At 39.1% G+C, this 21261-nt stretch overlaps 1 protein-coding gene across 3 annotated transcripts in view; it reads left to right on the forward strand.

Annotated features, from left to right (window-relative positions):
* Positions 1–21059, forward strand: part of PKIA (cAMP-dependent protein kinase inhibitor alpha) — a 77092-nt gene extending 56033 nt beyond the window's left edge. For 2 of the 3 annotated variants that reach the window (XM_036749743.1, XM_036749751.1), the window contains exons 2-3: positions 14054–14231; positions 19151–21059. In XM_036749743.1, coding sequence (XP_036605638.1) covers positions 14054–14231; positions 19151–19230 — 258 coding nt within the window. In that variant the 3' untranslated portion in view covers positions 19231–21059. Of the gene's footprint in view, positions 1–8755; positions 9038–14053; positions 14232–19150 lie in introns of those variants that run through there. The other variant, XM_036749745.1, reaches the window with a different exon arrangement.
* The last annotated feature ends 202 nt before the right edge of the window (positions 21060–21261 follow it).

The raw sequence follows: 21261 nt of genomic DNA on the forward strand, positions 1-21261 counted from the left end.
AGAGAGATGGATAATTATGAAAATGTTGCATTTTCTTTCCCCCCGCCTCTGATCACAATATTATCTATTACACATTTATTTATGAACAAGTAGTAGTTAAAAGTCCAAATGGAAGCCTTCTCTGGAAAGTCACCCCTCCTTTTATCTTCCCCCCGCCAAAACTCTGGCTGCATCTTGAAGGTGGGAGGTAGGAGAGAAGAGCATTTAAGGGAGGGAGAACAATGATTCTCCCGTGTGAGTCACTGTGTCTGAGCGCCGTGGGTGTTAAAAGAAGACATGATGCATCTGTATAGTCTAAGGCTTCAGCACACCCATACAGTGCCTTGTTGGGGCTAAGGTAGAAAAGAAATAATCAGAAATGATTGGAAGAAAAATCTTAGAAGTGACATCACTGAGATTCTGGAACACAAACAGAAATCCATATAGTCTCACTGGAATGTAACAGACAGGTGTGCTTCTAAATGTTCATGGGAAGGATCAGTATTTAGTGATAGGGAAGAACTGAATAATGCTTGTCAATCAAATTAGAAGGATGGGCCTTCCTCAATAGAAGATATCAACTAAGGAAAATTCACCAAGTCAATGAAAACTAATGATTTAATATCTGCTTGGACACAACTGGGGAGGTGATTTAACCAGGAAACTATGGGGGGGGTTGTTGGGGGGCAAGTCTCTTCATCTCTTTTAACCTCTGTTTTATCTGTAAAATGAAGATAATACTAGCACCTACCTCCAAAAAAAGGTGGTCATGAGGTTCAGATAAAATCATATGCACGGTGATTTACATTATCATCATCATTATTATTTATGTACATGTTATCTTCCCTGATAGATTGTAAGCACTGGGGACAGCGGTTTCATTTTTGTCACCACCAGCACCTAACACGATACGAATGTTGGAATATATCTGGCAGTTAAATGCTTGGTGGCTGATTGTTTTGTTAGATCATACCAAATATACCTCAGGCCTGATTACCACACTACTCATTTACCACCCAAAGTATATGACTCATTCTCTTGAAGAACTGTTCTTCGGAAACATCTCATACTGGAAATCTTGGAGAAAGCGCAGTTGGCATTACAGAAGTACACTTACAGTCGAGATTACAAGAAAGTGAGCCACATTCACTCTTCAAATGCAGGGAATTCCTTTCCCCAATTAAAAAAAATTATAAACCCCTCTTACAATTACGTGCCTTACACATAGTGCACACTTAAATGATTGAATTGAATGGCACATGATCCTGGAGCTGGCAGAGTGCGGAAAAATGCTGTGCCCCTTTCCCCCTGCCCCCAAATGTTAAGTGCTATTATTACCACATCTATGTATAGCCATGTTTAGATACAATTTGCTTTATATTTATTTTGCATATACTTATTTTAATAAAGGGTTATTTGTTAATATTTATATTGATAGAGGCAGTCTGTGGCAATGGATAGAGACTTTTGCCTCTTATAAATAATACGTGACCCTGGGCGAGTCACAATGTCTGAGGGTCATAGGCAACACTCAGAGCCTGTAAACTGCTGAACAGATGCCAAGCTGAACTGTGAGGGGGGATTTTCCTCACTGGGAGTGATTTGACGTTCAGACCATCTACCTACCTACCAGTGAAATTATAGACCTGGTCCTTTCAAAAATGTGCAAGGCAATGGCCTAAGTGTTGGGGATATAAAAACAAAAAATAAGGCCCTTCCCTCAAAGAACTTCATGTATTTCATTCTTTCTCTCTGTTCTAGAGTGTAGGAATTTCTCACAGGATGGGAAGCTTCCTGACTATGCTTACAACTCTACTAGCTTAACTTGCCACCTTTCATGGTACAGTTTACAATATTTAATAGAATTAAATGGCTCCATCAGAAAATTCTAGTAGTCCAAGGCTTCGAGTTCTATGGAATGAACAATAGTCTCATTACTTCATGATATATTCCAAATTATAGACAGCGAGTTTATTTGGAACAATAGCAGCCATTTGTGTGTAATTTGACGTCTTAGCTATCAAGCTAGAAATATACCAAGCAGTTCAGAAGGCCATGATTTCATCTTCTTGAAAGACCTCAAGGACTTAGAGCCTCCCATAACACATCCCTGATCACCATCCACAATCACTTTAGCATCTTTATTAAAATTCCTTGACCTCACATACCTCGAGTGGATGCTCTTCATACCAACATATCCACAAAAATCTGATATCTTTGTCTTGCCTCCTTCCCTGTCTCCAAACACAACCTCCTTATCTGCCATTTTTCTAGTTCCCCTCATCACACCCAGGGGACCTACATATCATTCTTTTAGAGATGACTTCTCAGGGTGACTCCCTTCCCACCTTGCACATTCCTTTTGCAATACCTTGCCTACACTGGATTCTTTCCATTCCCCAGACTAGACATACAACTACATGTTTCAGCATTCCATTTCCAGCCTCTTAGTTTCTTATATTCTCATTGAACTTTGGCTTAGCCTGTTTAGCTAATCCCTAGGCCTTTGCCCACACCCTCTTTCTCCATTTCTGGGATGCAAATCACTGTCAGAGTAAGATACTGCCCAGCAAAGAACTGGTCCTTTACAGATTCTTGCCATCAGACTTGAATTTGTCTCTCAGTGATATTTATTGATTCTTATTCTCTTCTTAAGAAGTTCCTGCTACAGTGCCCATAGGAGACCTTTTGTTTTCTCTCTTTAGAATCTTAAATCCTTAGCCCCATCACACACACATACACACAGCAGACAACTTCATCTCTTAGTTTTCAGGGAAGGTTAAAACTCTCCACTTTTGCTCCTTTTGGACCTCTTTCACTTTGGCACATTATTATCTTCAAATCTGTCCTTCCATCCCTTCCTCTGGTCTCAGAGAGAGGATTCACTCTTCCTCTCTAAAACTAAACCTTTCCCCTGTACTCTGGGTCCTACCACTTCCTACCTCCTCTGGGTCTTTGTTCCCAGAATTAACATATGTCTCTGTCTCTCTCCTTTCCTACTCCCTCTCCTTTTCATTCTCTCTCTCCTCCTCCTTCTTCTCCACCTCTCTCTCCTTTCATATCTTTCCATGGAATCTCTCCCTTTTATGTTCTTAATATGCTCAAGACTTCCCTAGGAATACTGGTACTCCCAGCTGTTATTCAATATCTCTTCTTCCCTTTTCTGCCAAACTCTTAAAATAGCTCATCTGTACCCACATCTTCTACTTCAATCCATCCATCCCCCTATTGACTCCTGAAATCTGGCTTCTGTCCCTACTACACGATTAGAATCGCTCTCTCAGAGCTTGGCAAAAAATAGTCTTTTGTAACTGTTCAGGCTGCCCAACCTTATGTAGCATGGACTGCAAATTGGCCAGTCACTTCTTGAAAAATCTTTTGCTCTCGTGGCAAAATATTTTCCTGATTTTCTTTTCTCTTTAAATACACAGACAACCATCAGGCTGAGTCATTATATCCCACTGAGGTGATCAAGGAATGAGCCAGGTTGGCATCTTGATATGAATCCGGTCCAACTAGTGCTACTATAGGCCAAGTAATTGGCACTTCTTCCTGTGCTTAATTTAGCACCACTGTGCTTATATAGACTTTCATAGTACTGCTTTCTTGAGTTTCACTACCTGAAGGTGTAGTTTGGTCCCTCTTCTTGCGTGGTTTTGTGGATTCCATCCTAGCTTCCAACCCACTCCTGGATCCAACAAGCCCAGTGTATGCTGTCCAGACAATGGTCTGCATCCTGACCATTTTCCCCATATCTAAACTCTGTATGATCCCCAAGAATTCTTGGCTCTTGCCTGCTTCTTTTTGTATTTTCTTGCTTGGAGAGTTTGTATACTCACGTAGCTTTAGCTATCTCTTCTAACTTTTCACCTGTATTTCAGCCACCAACCTAAATACATACATTTCCACTAGGATGTAGAATTTTCTAGGTTATCAGGTTAAATGATCTCCAGAAATAATAGCTTCCCTTTTGTAGAGGAAAGATTTGATGACAGCCTTATGAAGAAGTGGTAAAGATTTGATAACAATTAACTATATGAAGAAGTTAACACAATGGATAGAGTGGTTATATCCATGGTTAACACCATGGACAGGTGCTTACATTAGAATGGATAATTTCTTATTCTGGACCCATACTGATCCGATCTTAGCCTTATGCCCTCATGGCACAATAGACTGATGACTGATAGAAGAGATAGAGACACCAAATACAAGTTTTAAAGTAGGAATTGCTAGCAAATAGTAGGGTGTTAAAAATGAATAATAATACACAGTCCATTTTTTTCTGTCAGTATTCATCTCAATTCTGGGAAGGTTTCAATGGCATAAGAATTCCTGCTATGAGGAAGGAAGGAAACAAGCTTCACTCAGGAAATGAGCCTTCAAATCACCTTTAAGAGGAGGGCAGCAGTGCTTAGTGTAAGCAACTCCAGCACCCAAAGGAGCAGATGCCCTCCTCTTCCCAAGCGCACAGCAGGTTGAGGACACACTGATATATGGTGGTTCTTTCTTTTCATTGAAAGGATGAATATGAACCATCATTCAGCAGAATAGGATGTCCTGTCAGGAGGACAAAGTGACCTAGGTTCCAAAATCCTCTTTCTGTTTTTTGCTACCTGTGTGTTCTTAGAAATGTTATGTACCCTTCAAGGCCTCAGTTTCTTTGTCTGAAAAGCAGGGTTGGAGCAAGATGAACTTTGAGGTCACTCCCAGCTCTAAAGGCAGCATGGTATAATAGATAAGAGGGTGTGACATGGAATTAGGAGTACTTAGGTTGAGAACCCACCTTAGATACTTGTTAGCTATGTGAAACTAGGCAAGTCACTTCCCCTTTTGGGGCTGCAGTTCCTCATCTGTAAAATGAAGAAATTGGACCAGATGGCCTCTAAGGTTCTTTTCAGCTCAAAAATCAATGGGAGCCTATAATACTCCATTATCCCAGCTTTACTTCATAAGATTCCCCTTCATTGCTTTATAGCCAAAGTGGATTGTTAGCCATTCTACCATCTCATCCTGAATTACCCTGCCTACATAGACTCCTCCGTGCCTGAAAAGTTCTCCCTCCTCCTCTTGGCCTGTTGGAGTGCTTTCTTTCCCCCCCCCATTAATCCTTTCTCAGTTCCCCCCACCTGAAAAAGAATTTATCTGTCCTCAACTTTTCTCCTAACACTTTGGATAACAACATCTTTGCCTCTTATCACATACAACCTTGCCTTGTACTTTCTGCACATTCATCATGTCTCCCTCACCCTCCCCTATTAGACTATAAGCCATCTGAGGGATGACTGTCCTACATCTCTATAATCCCACCTCCCAGCATAGCATCTTGCCACATAGTAGAGGTTTAATTCAGATGAACTCCCAGAAAATACAGTCATTTTAGATACTGCATTTAACAAACAAGACAAGGAAATGTATTTCTGAGAGAGTTGTTCTCAAAAAAAAAATTCAGGACTCTGTAGGAGGCTTAGCCATGTCAAACGTCCCCAGGGTTGATCACTCAGAACTTCCAAGACATATTATGCAGCCCTTTGTCCCCTTGTTCAGATGATGTAATCACATTAATGAGTCTTTGTAGACCAAAACAAAAACCTAGATGATGGTGTACTAGAGTGGTGATATAAATTGTAAAACAGATCTGCTATTTGAGACCGCTGATCTAGTCATCTGTAAAATGAGGGCATTGGACTGTTTGATCTCTTCCTTCCCAGGCAGTCCTAAAATACTAAGGGTCTATAGTACTTACTGTTCTTTTAATAATAATGGTGATAAAGCCAGACTTCAGTTCTGACATCAGACCTGCCACTGACTGTGTGAGACATTGGTCAAGTCGATTAACCTCTCTCTGCTTTAGTTTCTTCATTTGTAATGTTCAAGTAATAATTGCTTGTCGCTTGCCAACCAGCAGTATTCCTTCTGCTAATTGACTGACTTGGCAGGGGTGTTGCAAGGATTAGTTGATCAATTATTTAAGAACTCTTTGAAATATTAAATAGATGATGTAAAAAAAAATCTTTAAAAGAGTGAGACATCAGATAGCTCTATGACTTTATTAAATAGGCCTTAAACTGATGATGCAAACTTTCAAAGAAAAGCAAGAAATAATCCTCATTAAGGTGAATGTGCAAATTCTGGAATTTGCTAATTTACAAATATCATTTTAAGATAGTAATTACATTAAACTATTTACTATAGACTTGTAGGATGTCAGTGCTATTAGGAACCTTGAGGATTAGTTACTCTAGCCTTTTAATTTTGCAGATGAGGAAATGAATACCCATAGTCGTTACAGCACATTAGGGGCAGAACTGGGAATATTGTATGGTATTGTTTTGATACTGCTAATGCATCTCGTAAGTATCATTTTCAGAGAAATGCGAAGGTTGTCGTGTGAATTAAATCCAAAGTTAGTGGGCCTTATGACAGTACTAATAATAGTAATTGACAATTATCTAAGATCAATATAAAACATTGTGGTGCAGCTGAGTTATTGCCATATTAGTTGCAATCTTTTTATTTTTGATCCAGACCTGTGATTTCATTGATGTGAGCATAAAAATTCTCTCCACTACTGGAATTGGCAGTATTACATGAATAGAAGGATTCAGTCTTTAATTTCTCTGATTTTGCACAGGCTGCCCCTGATGCCTGAAATGCACTTCCCTTTCACCCATTTCCTCTTAGGATTCTTAGCTTCCTTCAAAACTCTACTCATGTTCCGCTTAACTATCCCTCCTTTCTTTCCAAATTATCATATATATACTAGTCTGTGTTAATGTGGTATCTGCCCTTTCTAATGAAAACCAGGGCCAGGGCTGGATTTCCTTTTGTCTTTGTGTAAGGCATAGGTGCTTAAGAAATGCTTGGATTGTATGGGATGAAATTAGACTTGAGATCACAACCAACTCTAAGATCTTTTGATATATTCACCCTGAAAGGAGCAAGTGGAGTATCTTTTTTAATGACCATCTTTCTCTTATAAATAAAGAGTCTTTAAATATAGTGTCAAGAGTAGTAGATTCAGAGTAGGAGACTTGAGTTGTGGTCCTGGCTCTGTAACTAACTACTAGTTATGTTACACAGCTAGTAGTTAAGTCATTTCTTTGTCTCATAGTTTCCTTATTTGTTAAATAAAAGAACTGGACTAGATTATCTCTAACATCCTAATTAAAGCATGTTTAGAGACATCTATGTTAGTTTAAGGGGTACCAGAGCGCAGAGAAGTGTGTCTGATAGCTGGGCTGTTCTTTGCTGAAGTGAGGGGTTTAGAGTCCCCTTGGACATGTTGGATATTGAAACAACATGCTATGGTAGACAGATAATAAGATTTCAGGGCATAAGATGGAGTTTTGAGTTCCAGCTCTACTTACTAGCTTTGTGACCTTTGACAAAGCACTTTTTTACCTCTCTAAAATTGTTTCTGTAACTGTAACATGGTAATAATAAAAGCTGCTCCTCACAGAGTTGCTATAATTATTAAACAAGTTACGAATGTAAAACTCTCTTTGTACTATCAACTACTATACAAATGGCAGGTATTTATAGTCACTGTTGCTATTTTATGGGCCTGAGCTTGCACTTGTAAGATTTTAGCCCTTTTGGAAAGGGAGCATAAACTTGTCTTCAGTCATATAGAGTATAAAGTTCCTGAAAATAAATGAGATCCAACAGAAGTACATTGAGCCAGGTCTTAGAAGAGGTAATGCTTATTCATTAATTGGTAGGAAGAGCAGGAGAGGACATGATGTATGGGAGAGACAGCATGAGCAAAGTCGTGAATGGGGCCCAGTTGGTGAGTAATCAGAAAAGGTGGAGAACTGTTTACCTGTGCTATGGACTAGCACCTTTTTTAGCTAAAATATTTAAAAAATCTAGACAGAATCAGGGATGAAAAGAAGCATATTGGTATTTTTTATTGGCGGGGTGAGGTAAAGCACCACTTATAGGTGTCTTAGTATCTATAGAAAATCTCCCCACAAAGAATTCTAAAGGAGAATCAAGTTGTCATTTTTAGAATTCTATGGAAGCAGGTTCTACCTGAAGAGGCTTATTATTAGCAGAGATGTCGACATCTTTTTGCTAGACAGAAGTTTTCTAAAGGAATTTATCTACCCTGTATTCATACCCATTGGAGCCTTGTGACACAGATCCTGTGAGGAGGGAGACATTCAGGTATAGGTTGGATTGCCACCAGGGATGTTAAAAAATTGATTCCTGCCTTCGTTAAGGATTGGACTAGATGATTTCTGGGGTCCCGCTCAGCTCTTAGATCCCATGATTCTGTTCTGGTTTCTAATTCTGCAGGACCTTTCCAGTGAGTACTTTAGTAATCACCCATTTTTATTTCATATAATTTTCATTTATTGCCTGTAAAATATACAGATTTGGAATCTTAAAAAAGATTGTATTGTACAAATGATTGTATTAAATTCTAGATCAATAAATGTTGTATCCCTACTAAGTGCAAAGCAGGACCAAACAACAAACAAGGTAAATTCTTGAAAGACTCCCTACAATGAGAAAATAATTTATAAGACTTCATCAAGTAAGGGTTAAGGAGCAATACTTGGCAGATATAGTAAGGGGGCAGGAGAGTTTTTGTTGATCAAAAGACATGACACTTTTTTATTAGAGAAACTTTTTAATGCAGGCTGGTTGCATTCTATCCATTCCTTCTAAGTGTGTGTCTCATTTCATTTGTTTCCATTTCTGAAGCAAAATTAGTCTGTCATCCAATCAGCATTTAGCATATGACCAGCTGTCACTACAGTAACTCAGTTTAGAATGTTCATAGGCCTGAAGGTCTTGGAGACATCTAAGCCAAAATACTCAACGTGCTATATTTAGGAGACAAGTACAGGCTTCCTTTTTCCTTGCTTCTTTTGACAATACTAATATATAGATACTGCTAATCCAAACTTAAGCTGTCCTCTCAGCTAATTGAAGTAAGGGTCTGAGAAAGGGATAAACTGGTTAAAGACTGGATTAGAATTATGGAGATGAGACAAAAACTTCCTCATAAAACAGAAGGAGACTCCTGAAAAACACAGATTCTCAGGTTGGTTCATGGGACTTGGTGGGGAGGAGGAGGACAAAGTAGAATGAAAACAAAAGTTAAAGGGTTTTTTTTTTAATCAGAGTTTTAGATTGTAATTTGGGAGAATTTGTTATTTATGAAAAATTGCATCTAAAATAATTTTATTTTTAAATAGTAAATTTTTCTCTATCCTATCAGACTATAAATACTTATGTAATCTTTTCTGTCTCATTATGTACAAAAGAAATGTATGCTTTAATACATTTTAGCCCTGTTTCCATTTTGAGACATATTTGGGCTTCATTTTTCAGTTAAATAATCAAATGGATAGGTTCGATATATATTTAGCATATAGATTTAACTTCATTTGCATGAATACATCCTAGGTTCTTTTTATGGGATACTGAAATCTGTCCATTGCTACTCTTAAAATGAAACCTCTAAGTTTTCCTTTAGCTCAGCTTATTTATTTCACTCCTTTGGTTTCATTGAATATAGTTATTTATTGTTTTTTGAAACCAACAGGAAATGAATCTCTTAAGGCTATTTTTATACTTACATTCTTGTAGTTGACCTTCCAAATACACAGTTGGAACCACTCTTATGCCAGGATCTCTAGTGATCATATGGTTGACTAGAAGGACTGGGACTTATCTCTTTGACTAAAAATTAAATGGAATAATTGGGGAAATACTATTACCATGCATGTCAAACCCACCATAAACTTAGAAGAAAAATGCTCGTAAAAGACTGAACAATAATGAAGTGATTTTAGGGTGCTTAACTGAGGGGAACGTGAAGAAGAATTGTCCACCCAGGAAACCATCAGTAAGATAAATACTGGTCCAGTAATTAATGTTTTGCCTTGAGAGGAGGTGAAAAGGAAAGTGAACTGTATGTTGTTCATAACAACACAAATTTAGCTGTGTCCATCCCTGCACCTCATTCACAGTGGAATTCGATTGGAAGAAATTCATCACTACATTGCATAGAAGGCGTGTGCTGGGGGTGGTCTGTGTTCTGAAACCAAATATAAATGTTTGGCTTATCCCTTCTGATTCATTTCTTCCCCCATTCACATGGATAATGCTAATTTATGTGGTATCAACCATTCTGTGTCACCAGCAAGCTCATTGCTCATATAGGCAAAGCACATGAAAGTTATGTTTAGAATTTAATCCCAGCTTCAGTGAATGTGAAGATGTGGGAGGAATGCAGAAAGAAAAAGTCTGAGGAGTGTGCCGTTTTTTGTTTTGTTTTTCATTTATTTAGAATAGCATGAAGTTCTCAAAAGGCACATTAGAAGGAATGTAGAAGAATAAGATGAAAGCAAAAGGGGGAGAGACCAGTTTATCAGGCTACCCCCATGAACCTCTCCCAATTCCATTGAATTTGGGGTTGGAATGGCCTCAGCCCCACAGCTGCCACATTCTCTACTTACCCTTACACACCCAAACACATTTGCCTCAGAAGCAGTTGCATCTAGTTATAAAGCTGGTTGTAGGTAATTTTGAGACCTGTCATTGTCCCAAGCTTTCTCCCTTTTATTTCTTTTTCTTTACCTCAGTCTATGATTTTAAGTTCCTCTATCTGTTTCATAATCATCTTGTAATTCAGATACAAGTGGGTGTTCACTTGGTTTGGGGGTGATGTGAAATGCCAAGTATAAGGAAGAAAAATTGGTGACATTTCACATTAAGTAGATTGATTTAGAAGCAGTTGTTCTAGGTTATGACTTGAGTATTTGGGGGCTAAAAATTATGTAAGTCAGTGAGAAGAGAGTGATTTGCATTTTTGCTTTGTTTGGGGTACAAAGGTATAGAAATGGGGGCAGGGTATGACTAATGCCAGTGTGTCCTGATGGAGTCAGGCATGCCATTATGCTGAGGGAGTTCATTTAGAGTTGGGGCGTGAATTGTGTGTATATGTGTGTATGTGCATTTATAATATATATTCAGTCAAACTTGTGATTTCATTGGTATAAGGGGCTCCTGGCGAGGGAGATCAACACCTGCCTTGCAACTTCATTTGTTAAGGAGTTGCTTGAGGCAGAACTTGGAGACTCTAAGACAAGCCTTCTGTTCAGTGTGCCACATTGCTCCCAGTCCAACCCTCATAGACATCATTAAGGGAAGCAACTCCTGAAGAGAAGAGGTTAGCCATCCCCACCAACTGCAATACAGGAGAGGATAGCCAACCTTGCTGAATAAAAAAGGCATCTTGACAGAGACATGGGAAGCAGCATGTGACAGACAAGTCAAAGCATCGCCGCCATTTTCACCACCATTTCACCTATAGACCTTGATGGGGACAGACCAGAACTCTGGGTCTAGAGGCCTTGGGAATATCAATGCTTCCAGATCAATGGCCCCAGCCATGATCCTGAGAAGCAGCCCCAGTGGAGATGCATCCTGCAAGCCCTAGAGTCACTGCTACCAGAGACCCAGGAAAGAAAGTTCTTGCCACCCAGATTAGAAACTGATCTGATTTTATCAGTGGAAATGACATTAAGAAAGAGACATTAGCATCTGCCTTGTCTGTGAGACCTTGCCGTCTGACTTGGAGCTGACACCTTTTATATACATGTTGTCCCTTTCACTAGAATGTAAGTTTCTTGGGAGCAGAGACCATCCTTAACTTTTCTCTTTGTATCTCCAGTGCATAGCATCATGCATCGTACGTAGTAGTTGCTTAATAAATGCTTCATTCATTTTATAAGAGAGGATCAGGTGTTTTAGTATGAATTTTCCTCACATTTTTGAGGTCTCCCTTAAGTGGAGTTCAGAATGTAACATTTCCTAAATTATGTTACTGAAGCTAATGCATTACAGTAAAATATAATAAATGGAAAGCACTGAACATGGGTCCAACCTGGGTTCTAAACTCAGCTCTGCCTCCACCTCATTGTCTGTGGCTTTGGTCAAGCCAACTTACTTCTTTGAGCCTCAGTTTTACTCTTTTGAAAAAATGGGAAAATTGGATAAGATGATCTTTAAGTTCCTTCCTGCGCTGATAACATAGTTCAGCATGAGATGGGAAAGAAGCTGGATGAGATGATCTTGAGGTTCTTTCCTATGCTAAAATTTGATCTCAACTTGTGACCGGGAATTGTGGTACAGTGTGAAAGGTGCCAGTTTGTAGTTGAAATTCTGGCTCTGCTTAGCACATTTGCTGTTGTTTCATGTCCAACTCTATGACACCACACAGGGTTTTCTTGATAGAGATGGTGGAATGGTTTGTCTTTTCTTTCTCCAGCTCATTTTTACAGATGAGAAACTTAGGCAATCAGGGTTAAATGACTTGCCCAGGGTCACACAGATTTGAATTCAGTAAGATGAGTCTTCCTGACCCCAGACCTGGCATTTCATCCATTGATCGCCAAGCATAGCGCATAGTATAAAATGCTAATCAACTGACTAACTTTCTTACCTCTGTGATATTAGGCACTTAGGTGGTTTAACTCCCTGAGCCTGTCTTCTCCTCAGTAAAATAAAGGGCCTGGATTTAGATGACCTCTGAGGCACCATCCGGCTCTAGGTACATGATTTCCTTTTAGAATTTTGTCCTTCAGATCTGCCGCATGAATATGCACCAAGATAGCTTTCTCATTTCTATCCTACTCTTGCAGTTTAATTCATTTACCCTTAAGGAATATGTTTTCCTTCTTTCTGATACTAACTGGGATATTGTGAAATGCCAAGAAATCTAAGTAAGTATTGCCACATAAAGTGATAAAGCAGCTATGGAAATAACACTGGTCTATGGGCTCAGGGCGTTAGCCAATAGAGTTGGCCTGTTGGACACTAGGCAATAGCAGAACTGCCAGGAGAAAGACCCTAAGAAACAAGATTCAGATCTCACCTCTGATGCTTACTACTTGGTGACTTTGGGAAAATCACTTAATCTTCTTGGGTCTCAGTTTCTTCATCTATACGATAAGTAGATTGGACTTGATGGCTTCAGAGGTCCCTTTCAGCGCTAGACCTATGATCCTATAATTTTCTAATATCCCTTTTCCTTTCTAGTCTTCTTGAGGGAGAGCATTGGTATAAGAAACCACATTTGTGGTCTCTTAAACTCAAATTCAGTGCATATTTATCAAACCCCTACTGTATGCAAGTTATTGTGTTGTGGCTGGGAATACAGTGACAAAAAATGTTATTATATATTGTATGTTAGTAATAAAAGTATTCTTAAAATTCATTCAAGTGAACAAATCACAAATCATAAGAACAAGGCTCACAACCTTACCCAAATCCTAAGGTAGAGAGTACATTGTTTAATTGGTTTAATGCATGGGTCAGCAAACTACAACGCTCTAAGGGCCTTCTGCCTATTTTTGTACAGCCCTGGAGGTAAGAATGATTCTTACATTTTTAATACAATAAAACTTTACTTAAATTTAAAAAAAATTCTTAGCCAGAGGGCCTACAGAAGGCCCTCTAGGCCAGCTAGATTTGGCCTAGAGGCTGAAGTTTGTTGACCCTTAGTTTAATGGAAAGAGCATCAGGATGAGAACCAGGAGACCTAGAATCTAATACTGGTTCTGCTACTAACTCTATGGAAGGTATTATTGTCACTACTTTACTTACATATGAGGAAATCTCCAAGAAGTTAAAAGATTTCTCTGAAATCGTAGTATTGATAAGCATGAAAACTGCCACTGTAACTCAAGGCTTCTGATTCCAAGTCCAGTGCTACCACATCCTATTACTTTATTCTCAAAAAATAGATATTACTTTAAAAATTTTGTGCATTTTTTTTTCATTAGAATCATAAGACCTAGGGCTGGAGGGGGATTTAGAGAACATCTAGTCCATTTTACAGGTAAAGATACTGAGATCAGAGAGGAAGTCGAAAAGTTTTGTGATCTAATCACTCAACCCTTAGCAAAGGCCAAATTTGCAAACAGCACTTAAGTCTTAAAATAGATTTAAAATAGGAAGAATTTTTTTAGCTCATGTTGTTGCAGGACAGTAGTTGAACATGTGACTGCCTTTTACATAGTGACCTCAACTTCACTATTGTCTTCTATAGGCACTGCTATGTGGATATTTGTTAGCAATGACGGATGTGGAAACTACGTATGCAGATTTTATTGCTTCGGGAAGAACCGGTAGAAGGAATGCCATCCACGATATCATCGTGACTTCTTCCACCACCAACACCACTGATGTCTCCCTTAAGCTATCGGACCTTGATATCAACAAGCCTGGTGAGTGATGTGTATGTGTTCGGGGGAGGAAGGTAGGAAGGAATTCATTTCTGGAAGTTGGGTAGTTGAGGAATTTTGTAAAAACGGTGGTCATTGTCAGGCCAGCTCAGACACATATATGTTCGTGTAATAATTGAAATATGCCTCACCGGACTTTGTTGAATGTGAAAAGCAACATGTGAACATGACCTTGGATGAAAGAGTTCTGTTTTTTTATGATTCTGGACAAAGGTAAGTGTCCAGTTTTGACTCCTTAGTCATTACCACTCTTATTTGGTGGTTTTTTTCTTGTATCACTTACATTTCGCAGTATATCTTTTTTCCCCTCACCACCCCCCTGCTCCGAACTATTTGTTATAACAAAGAGGAAGAAGAGGGAAAAATAACAGTTTAGCCCCCCAAAAAGTTTCGTTTTATGTGCAGTATACCACATCTGTAGTCCCCAATCTATGCAAAAAAGCAGTGGGAAGGTATTTTCTCACATCTGCTTTGGTGGTAAACTTGTAATTCTTTAATAGCCTTCGGTTTCCTTTGTTTTATTGTTGTTTTCATTTTAGTTGTTGTTACTGTGTATAGGAAATTGTTCCCCTGATTCTACTTCTATCACTTTGCAACAGCATATATAAATTTTCTTGTGCTTCTCTGTATTCATTGTGGTCATCATTTCTACATGAATGTAAGAGATTGTTTAGCCAAGCCCAATTTGATGGGCATCTACATTTTTACCCCAGCTCTTTGCTGCTACAAATATTTTAGAGCATATAGAGGCTTTCTTTTTGTCATTAACCTCCATTACTCCAGTGACCTATGGAAGCATCATTTCATGGTCATACTAATTTGTGAGCCTCATTGTACGTATACAGTCTACAGGAATGTTGTGTGGTGTGTTTTTGGACATTTCATGGTCACTAATGGTCCTCTAAATCATTCACATAGAAGATTTAACAAGTGTAATGTACCTGACATTAACACAAATGAGTCTTGAATCCCCACTTTGTATCAGTAAGGCAAGATTCACATTATCGATGGTGAACATGAATATGCCTGCATAGTTTGGAATCACAAAATATAAGAGACTCTGTATAGAAGACAGAAGAAGTAAAACATTTATTGAGACACCAGAGGATCAAATCCCAAAACCAATAATTCCAATTTGACATAGCAACAATTGTATTCCAAAACCAGTAAGTCCACTTCAATGTAACAGCAAGGAAATTAAAACAAAATATCACAGCAAGGAGCCAAGCCATCCTGCAACCTTCCCCTCTGCTAGGGCCTTTTGGTAAATATTCACAAATCTTAACTGTCTGCTTGCCTGAGTCCTCTTCTCCCTAAGTTCTGAGAGCTTGCGTTCTGAAAGCCCTTGGAGTTTTCCCTCTCTCTCTCCCCTGTCTCTGCATCTTTCTACCTCTTCAGTTCTCTGACTCTCACAGCTCTCTTCTCTCAAAGTTCTGTCTTCTGTGAAGCTCCCTCTACTTTCAGTTCACTCTTCATCATCATCTCCTCCTCACAGCTCTCTAGTCTGAGCTTCATGGTCACCCTCAGGATATACTGTTTAGGGCCCTGGGGTTTAGCACCTACTTAGCAAAAGAGTGTGGGCCTGCCTACAAACAAGCCTCTCCTAATCAAACTTCCCCATAACTAAGTCCACCTGAGGCCTATTAAATAGGCAGGGAAGATCTTTAGTCACAATTAACTCCACATACTCCTAACCTTATCCCATGCTAAATAGAGAAAATAAAGCTAAAAAAAAAAGTAATGGAGACGTAACTCGTCATCTCTAGTGCCACTCTGTTGGCAGCCTGCAAAAGAATCTTCTCTTTTTCTCATGGTAAATGAAGCATAGAAGTGATATGTCCTCTTTTTAACCACCCTGAGCTTCACCAGGAAGGCCTACTTTATGATGAAGAGGGGTCACAAGTCTCATTCATTGTAGTAATCTATCACTTGACCCTCTAAGAACCAATAGGCTTTCCAAGAACATTTAAGCTGATGGATATTTATTGGTTAAGAGTTGCCTACCTGGGTAAGCATTGCCCTTTCTCATAAGGAAAGAGAACTCTGTAAGGGTAGAAATGGGAGAATAAAACATTCCATGATTCTGGGGTAATTATGGTAATTTGACATTTCATCCAATTTATCAGAACTTCCTAACATTCTTGGAGTTCATATTTTTTCAGTATGGATGTGCAGTGTGACTATACTGGAGAGCAGTAGAAATCCAGATATTATTCTCATTGGAGGAACGGTTCCATTCCCAGAATCATAGTCTCAGAGCTGGAACTTATCATAGCTGCTGTCTAGTCCAGCTCATGCCAGAACAAAGAATTCTCCCCATAACAGGGGAAATGGAACAAGCATCTATTAAGTTCCTCTTATGTTCCAGCCAGTCAGTGTTTGAAGTGCTTTAGAAATATTATCTCATTTGATCCTCACAGCAGCCTTGAGAGATAGGTACTATTATCACTATTATCCCAATTTTGCCGTTGAGGAAACTGAGGAGAGTATAGGTTAAATGACTGGCCCAGGGTCACACAGCTAATGTCTGAGGTTGGATTTAAACTCAGGTCTTCCTGACTCCAAGGCCTAGCCTTCTCTGATTAACTACAACATACACAATACCCATGTGAACTGTCTCAGGCTCAAGACAATTCTAGGTCTAGAAAGGACCTTTGTAAACTCATTATTGAAGCTCGCTTCTGTTTCCATTGAGAATTCTTTCTTAGAGATATAAATATCTACTTTGTCAATCATTCAATCAACCAGCATTTATTGAGCACTTACTATGTATCAGACATTCTGCCATGCACCAAAGATGCCAAGACAAAATAAAACCATTCCTGCTCTGTGTGTGTGTGTGTGAATTACACACACACACATTAATGAATAAATACAAAGTAGCGAATATATAGGGAAGGTATTAGCAGTTGGGCTTCATGTGGAAAGGTGGTGCTTTAGCTGAATCTTGAATAAAATAAGGACTTATGTGAGGAGGGGAGTGCATTCCAGGCTTAGAGAGGTTGGATTAGGGTGTCATATTTTAGAAATTATTTTTTTTAATGGAGGGCAGATAGGCAACCAACATGGTAGATCATGCCATTAGAGGATCTTTTGTTGGAACTAGGGATGATGTAGGCACATATGAGGTCTTCAAGTATTTGAAAGACTGTTGTGTGACCAACTGTTCTGCTTGGCCCAAGAGATCAGAACTAGGAGTAATGGGCAGAAGTTTTAGCAAAGAATATTTTGGTTCCATGTTACAGAAAAGCTTCCTGATCATGGGGAACGAAAGCTTCCTAAAGTCTGTGACTTTGTTTTCTTGGGGGGGATATGCATTCTGATTTTTAAGCAATTCATTTATAAATGAACTTTTAGATTGCAATGCTAGTAAACTGGAGATTTCAAAAATTGATAATAACTCCACAGGTAGAAGACCAGAGTATGGCCCAAACTAGATTAGAATGTAATTGGGAAATATTTAATACAATAAATAAATACAATAAAACATAGATAACATTACATTTTAAAACTAAGTAGTATGCCCCTTCAGGGATCCTCATGTATAAATTAGTCCTCCCTATCTCCATTTCTATTTGAGTTTGATGCCATTGCTCTAAGTACTATGAGTACTATGAGGGAGATAATACTACTGTTATTCCAGTATTTCCGAATGAGGAAACTGGGGGCTCTCAGAAGCTGTGACTTGCCCAGGGTCACTTTTCATTTCTATTCCACTTAACTCTATCAGTCTGAATGTAGATACAACTTCCTTCCCAAAATAGGAGCTCATCAAAGGGAAAAATTTATATGTAGGCATCTGAAAAATAGTACTGACAAACTGGACTTGGTCTGGAAAAGATATAATCTTTATATGGAACAATACAGTCCTTTAGTTTCTAGCCTGTGCTATGATGTCCTTGCCTTGGAGAGAGAATTATTTAGTGTCTAAAACTCTTAAGTCATTGCCTAAATTGCTATTGAGTGTGCCAGTTGCCATGGAGGCTGTTCCAGTGGCTGTGCATTTGTCCCCTTTGGAAGCTGAAATGAAATCAAAGCCCATTTTGTGCAAGCCAAGGGCCGACTGTCAGGTGATCATGTCCTATTAAACTTTGCCGTTTGTCTTTAAGGTTGAAGGCAAATACCCCCCTTCTGTTCTTAAATACTGTACTGAGATCCATTTGTCCTTGATATCATAAAATAATCCCACTGGTGGATTAGCACTATATTCTATAGATGACGGTTTGTTGTTTTTTCCTATGCTTCTAAGACATTGTCAGACATCACTTGCCTTCTGATATCTGCTCAGAAAACATATGACCATAGATTGGGGGAAAATGAAGACAGTTCTTTAAGTGTCTCGTAATTCCCATTTATTTACCCAGGCCATATGCTATATATATGCACAAAGAAAGATCATTCTAAGATGAGAGTTAATTATAGCCTTGTTTTTTGAATGAGGTTGTCCAGAGCTCATGGAACATTGCACAACATCAGAACCAGCCAGTCCTTAAAACATTTGAGCCATTGTCTTCAGGATTGGCTGCCTACCAAGCAAAAGCACCATGACTAGAATTGAAGATTTGATGTCTTCTTAGTTTATCTCCAAGCAGAATGTGTTTTATTTTTCCCTGGTTTATTTTGCTTTTCAATTCGTTTCAACAGCCATTGATTAAAAGGTTGCTAGTTATTTGGGGCTGGGAGAGAAAGGCCCCTGCCCTCTAGAAGCTTGCATTCTAGTAAATAAATATAAAACATGATACAATATCCATAGCAAAATGGAACATAAGCACTTAAAAGGAATACAAAGTGTTCTTTCAGGTCGAGGAGGGAAGGTCATGCCAGTATCTTGTCTTAATTGCCAATAGATGTTGCCCCCATCTTTAATTGTTCCTTTCTCCCTTGATCATTGTCTCTTGCAGAAGGAGAAGGAGATGGGCAGAAAAACCCACCGGAGCAAACTGGGGAGAACCAGGGGGGAGCACCCAAGCAAGATAGCTAATGTCTCCCTCGATCCTACAGACACAGCTGCTGACGTTCTCACCCTTCAAGGCCTGACTGGAATGCATGTATTTCCATAAGTAAGAGGAGAGGAAAGAAAAATGGCTGTTCTGCATTGCTGAAACCTGCTCATTGTCCTATTAAAAATGGGGACACAGGCTAAAGCATCTGCGGACAGACTTTTCTCTACCTCTGTCATTAGCAGTGGTTGAATTGGCATGGCTAAGCTTGGGACATCTCCATCGGATGGATCCTTTCACCTGATCCCATGATGAAATGCTTGTAGAGAGTAGCACGAACAGATGATGATTCTTCTTGTAGCAAAATGGCCCCTCATAATGTCAGAGGATTTAATTGTGTTTATTTGCAAAGGGTTAAAGTGATCCTCAGAGCTTAAAAAAAATCTCTGGCCAAAGTATCCTCCCAGTAAAAAAAAAAAGAATCATAAAGAAAGCACTGTTTTTAGAACCATGTATTTGTGTTTTGCAGCTGTTATTTACAATGTTTTTGTATTATATGATTTAGATGCTCAACACTGCCCCCCTTGCTTATGGAGGAAAAAAAAAGATTTTATGTTACTGTGAATTTTTCTACCACTTATTTTTGAAAAGACTCTCTCTCTTTCTCTCTCTCTCTCTCTCTCTCTCTCTCTCTCTGTCTCTCTCTCTCCCTCCCTCCCTCCCTCCCTCCCCCTCTCTCCCTCCCGCCCTTACTCTCTCACTCTTTCTCTCTCTCTTCCCCCCTCTCCCCCTCTCTCCCTTCTCCCTCCCCCTCACTCTTCCTCCTCTCTCCCCCCATCCCTCTCCATCACTCCCCCTCCCCCTCTCTCCCTACCTCCTTTCCTCTCACCTCACACTCCCTCCCCTCTTTTATTCCCCCCCCCCAATATAATGTGGTGGTGTACACATGATGGATTAAAATATCACCCTCCTAAATTGATTGGGCCTAATGCTAAACTCATCAACACTTTGTTGTATTGTAACATAGTTACACAGGCCTCCTAAGTGATTCATTAATGTGAATATTATCTTAAAATGCAATGTATTTGGTGCCCCTGTCATGTTTGAAATAGCCACTTTGCCTGCCCCTTGCTATTTCTTCAGGAATTGGGAATCAATATGTCAATTATATTTTTCTCCCAGGTTTGGGAGCTTTTAAAACTTGAGTTTTTTGGATCACTTTTAAGCTTTTGAGAGGGAAAAAGAGAGGGGAAAAAGTCATTCCAAGAATTGGAAATGTGTCTTTCTAGAGGACCTAATTTTCTGTTGCTAAAGTATAGATCTGTGCTACTGCTTTGATTTTTGGGGGAAAATCCACCTCCCAGTGTAAGGATGAAAAAAAGTGGAGAAATGATCCCATCATAATCATGTGGACACTAATCACATAAGTAAAGCCCTGCTGTTTGGGGTTTGTTTGGGTTTTTTTCTTTTTGGTTTCGTTTTGATTTTTAAATTGTTAAGATAAAGTGGTGTCTTTTTTTCAGGCCTCAATGGCTCCAGATGTTATTATGCACTTTTTAATGTTTGTAAACTTTTACTAATAACTAGTGTGATTGCTTTCTGGTATGTAATAATCATCATTATTGGGTTAACAAAACTTCTTTAATACTGTTTATGGCCCCTGCTGTGTTTCTACAGTACATATCATGGTGCTTGTCACATGGAAGTTTTCTGTGAGATGTGTAACCCTTCTGGTCAGTATTATACAATCATTTATTAGTGGTAATAAATAAGAAACCAGCAGTATGACTCTGGTTCATGAATGACTGGAAAAAATGACAGGCAGCTGGAAGTACTGTATCAATAAAAAATCTATTTAACCTTCACTTCACTGCTGAGTACAGTAGGTAGTTCTCTTCCTAAAGGACAATTCATCTGTTATCGTGGGCATGACAAGGGAGTTAGGCTCTCTGTATAGTCAAAGAAAAGATAAAGTATATATACATTTCTCTTTATGGCATTTTCCAGATGACTATAGAGGGTGTGGGGATAAAGTTCTCATCTTTTTTTAACCCTCATATAACTGGGGAAAA

Source organism: Trichosurus vulpecula, chromosome 1 (assembly GCF_011100635.1).
Source record: "Trichosurus vulpecula isolate mTriVul1 chromosome 1, mTriVul1.pri, whole genome shotgun sequence".
NCBI classification, from domain to species: Eukaryota; Metazoa; Chordata; class Mammalia; order Diprotodontia; family Phalangeridae; genus Trichosurus; species Trichosurus vulpecula.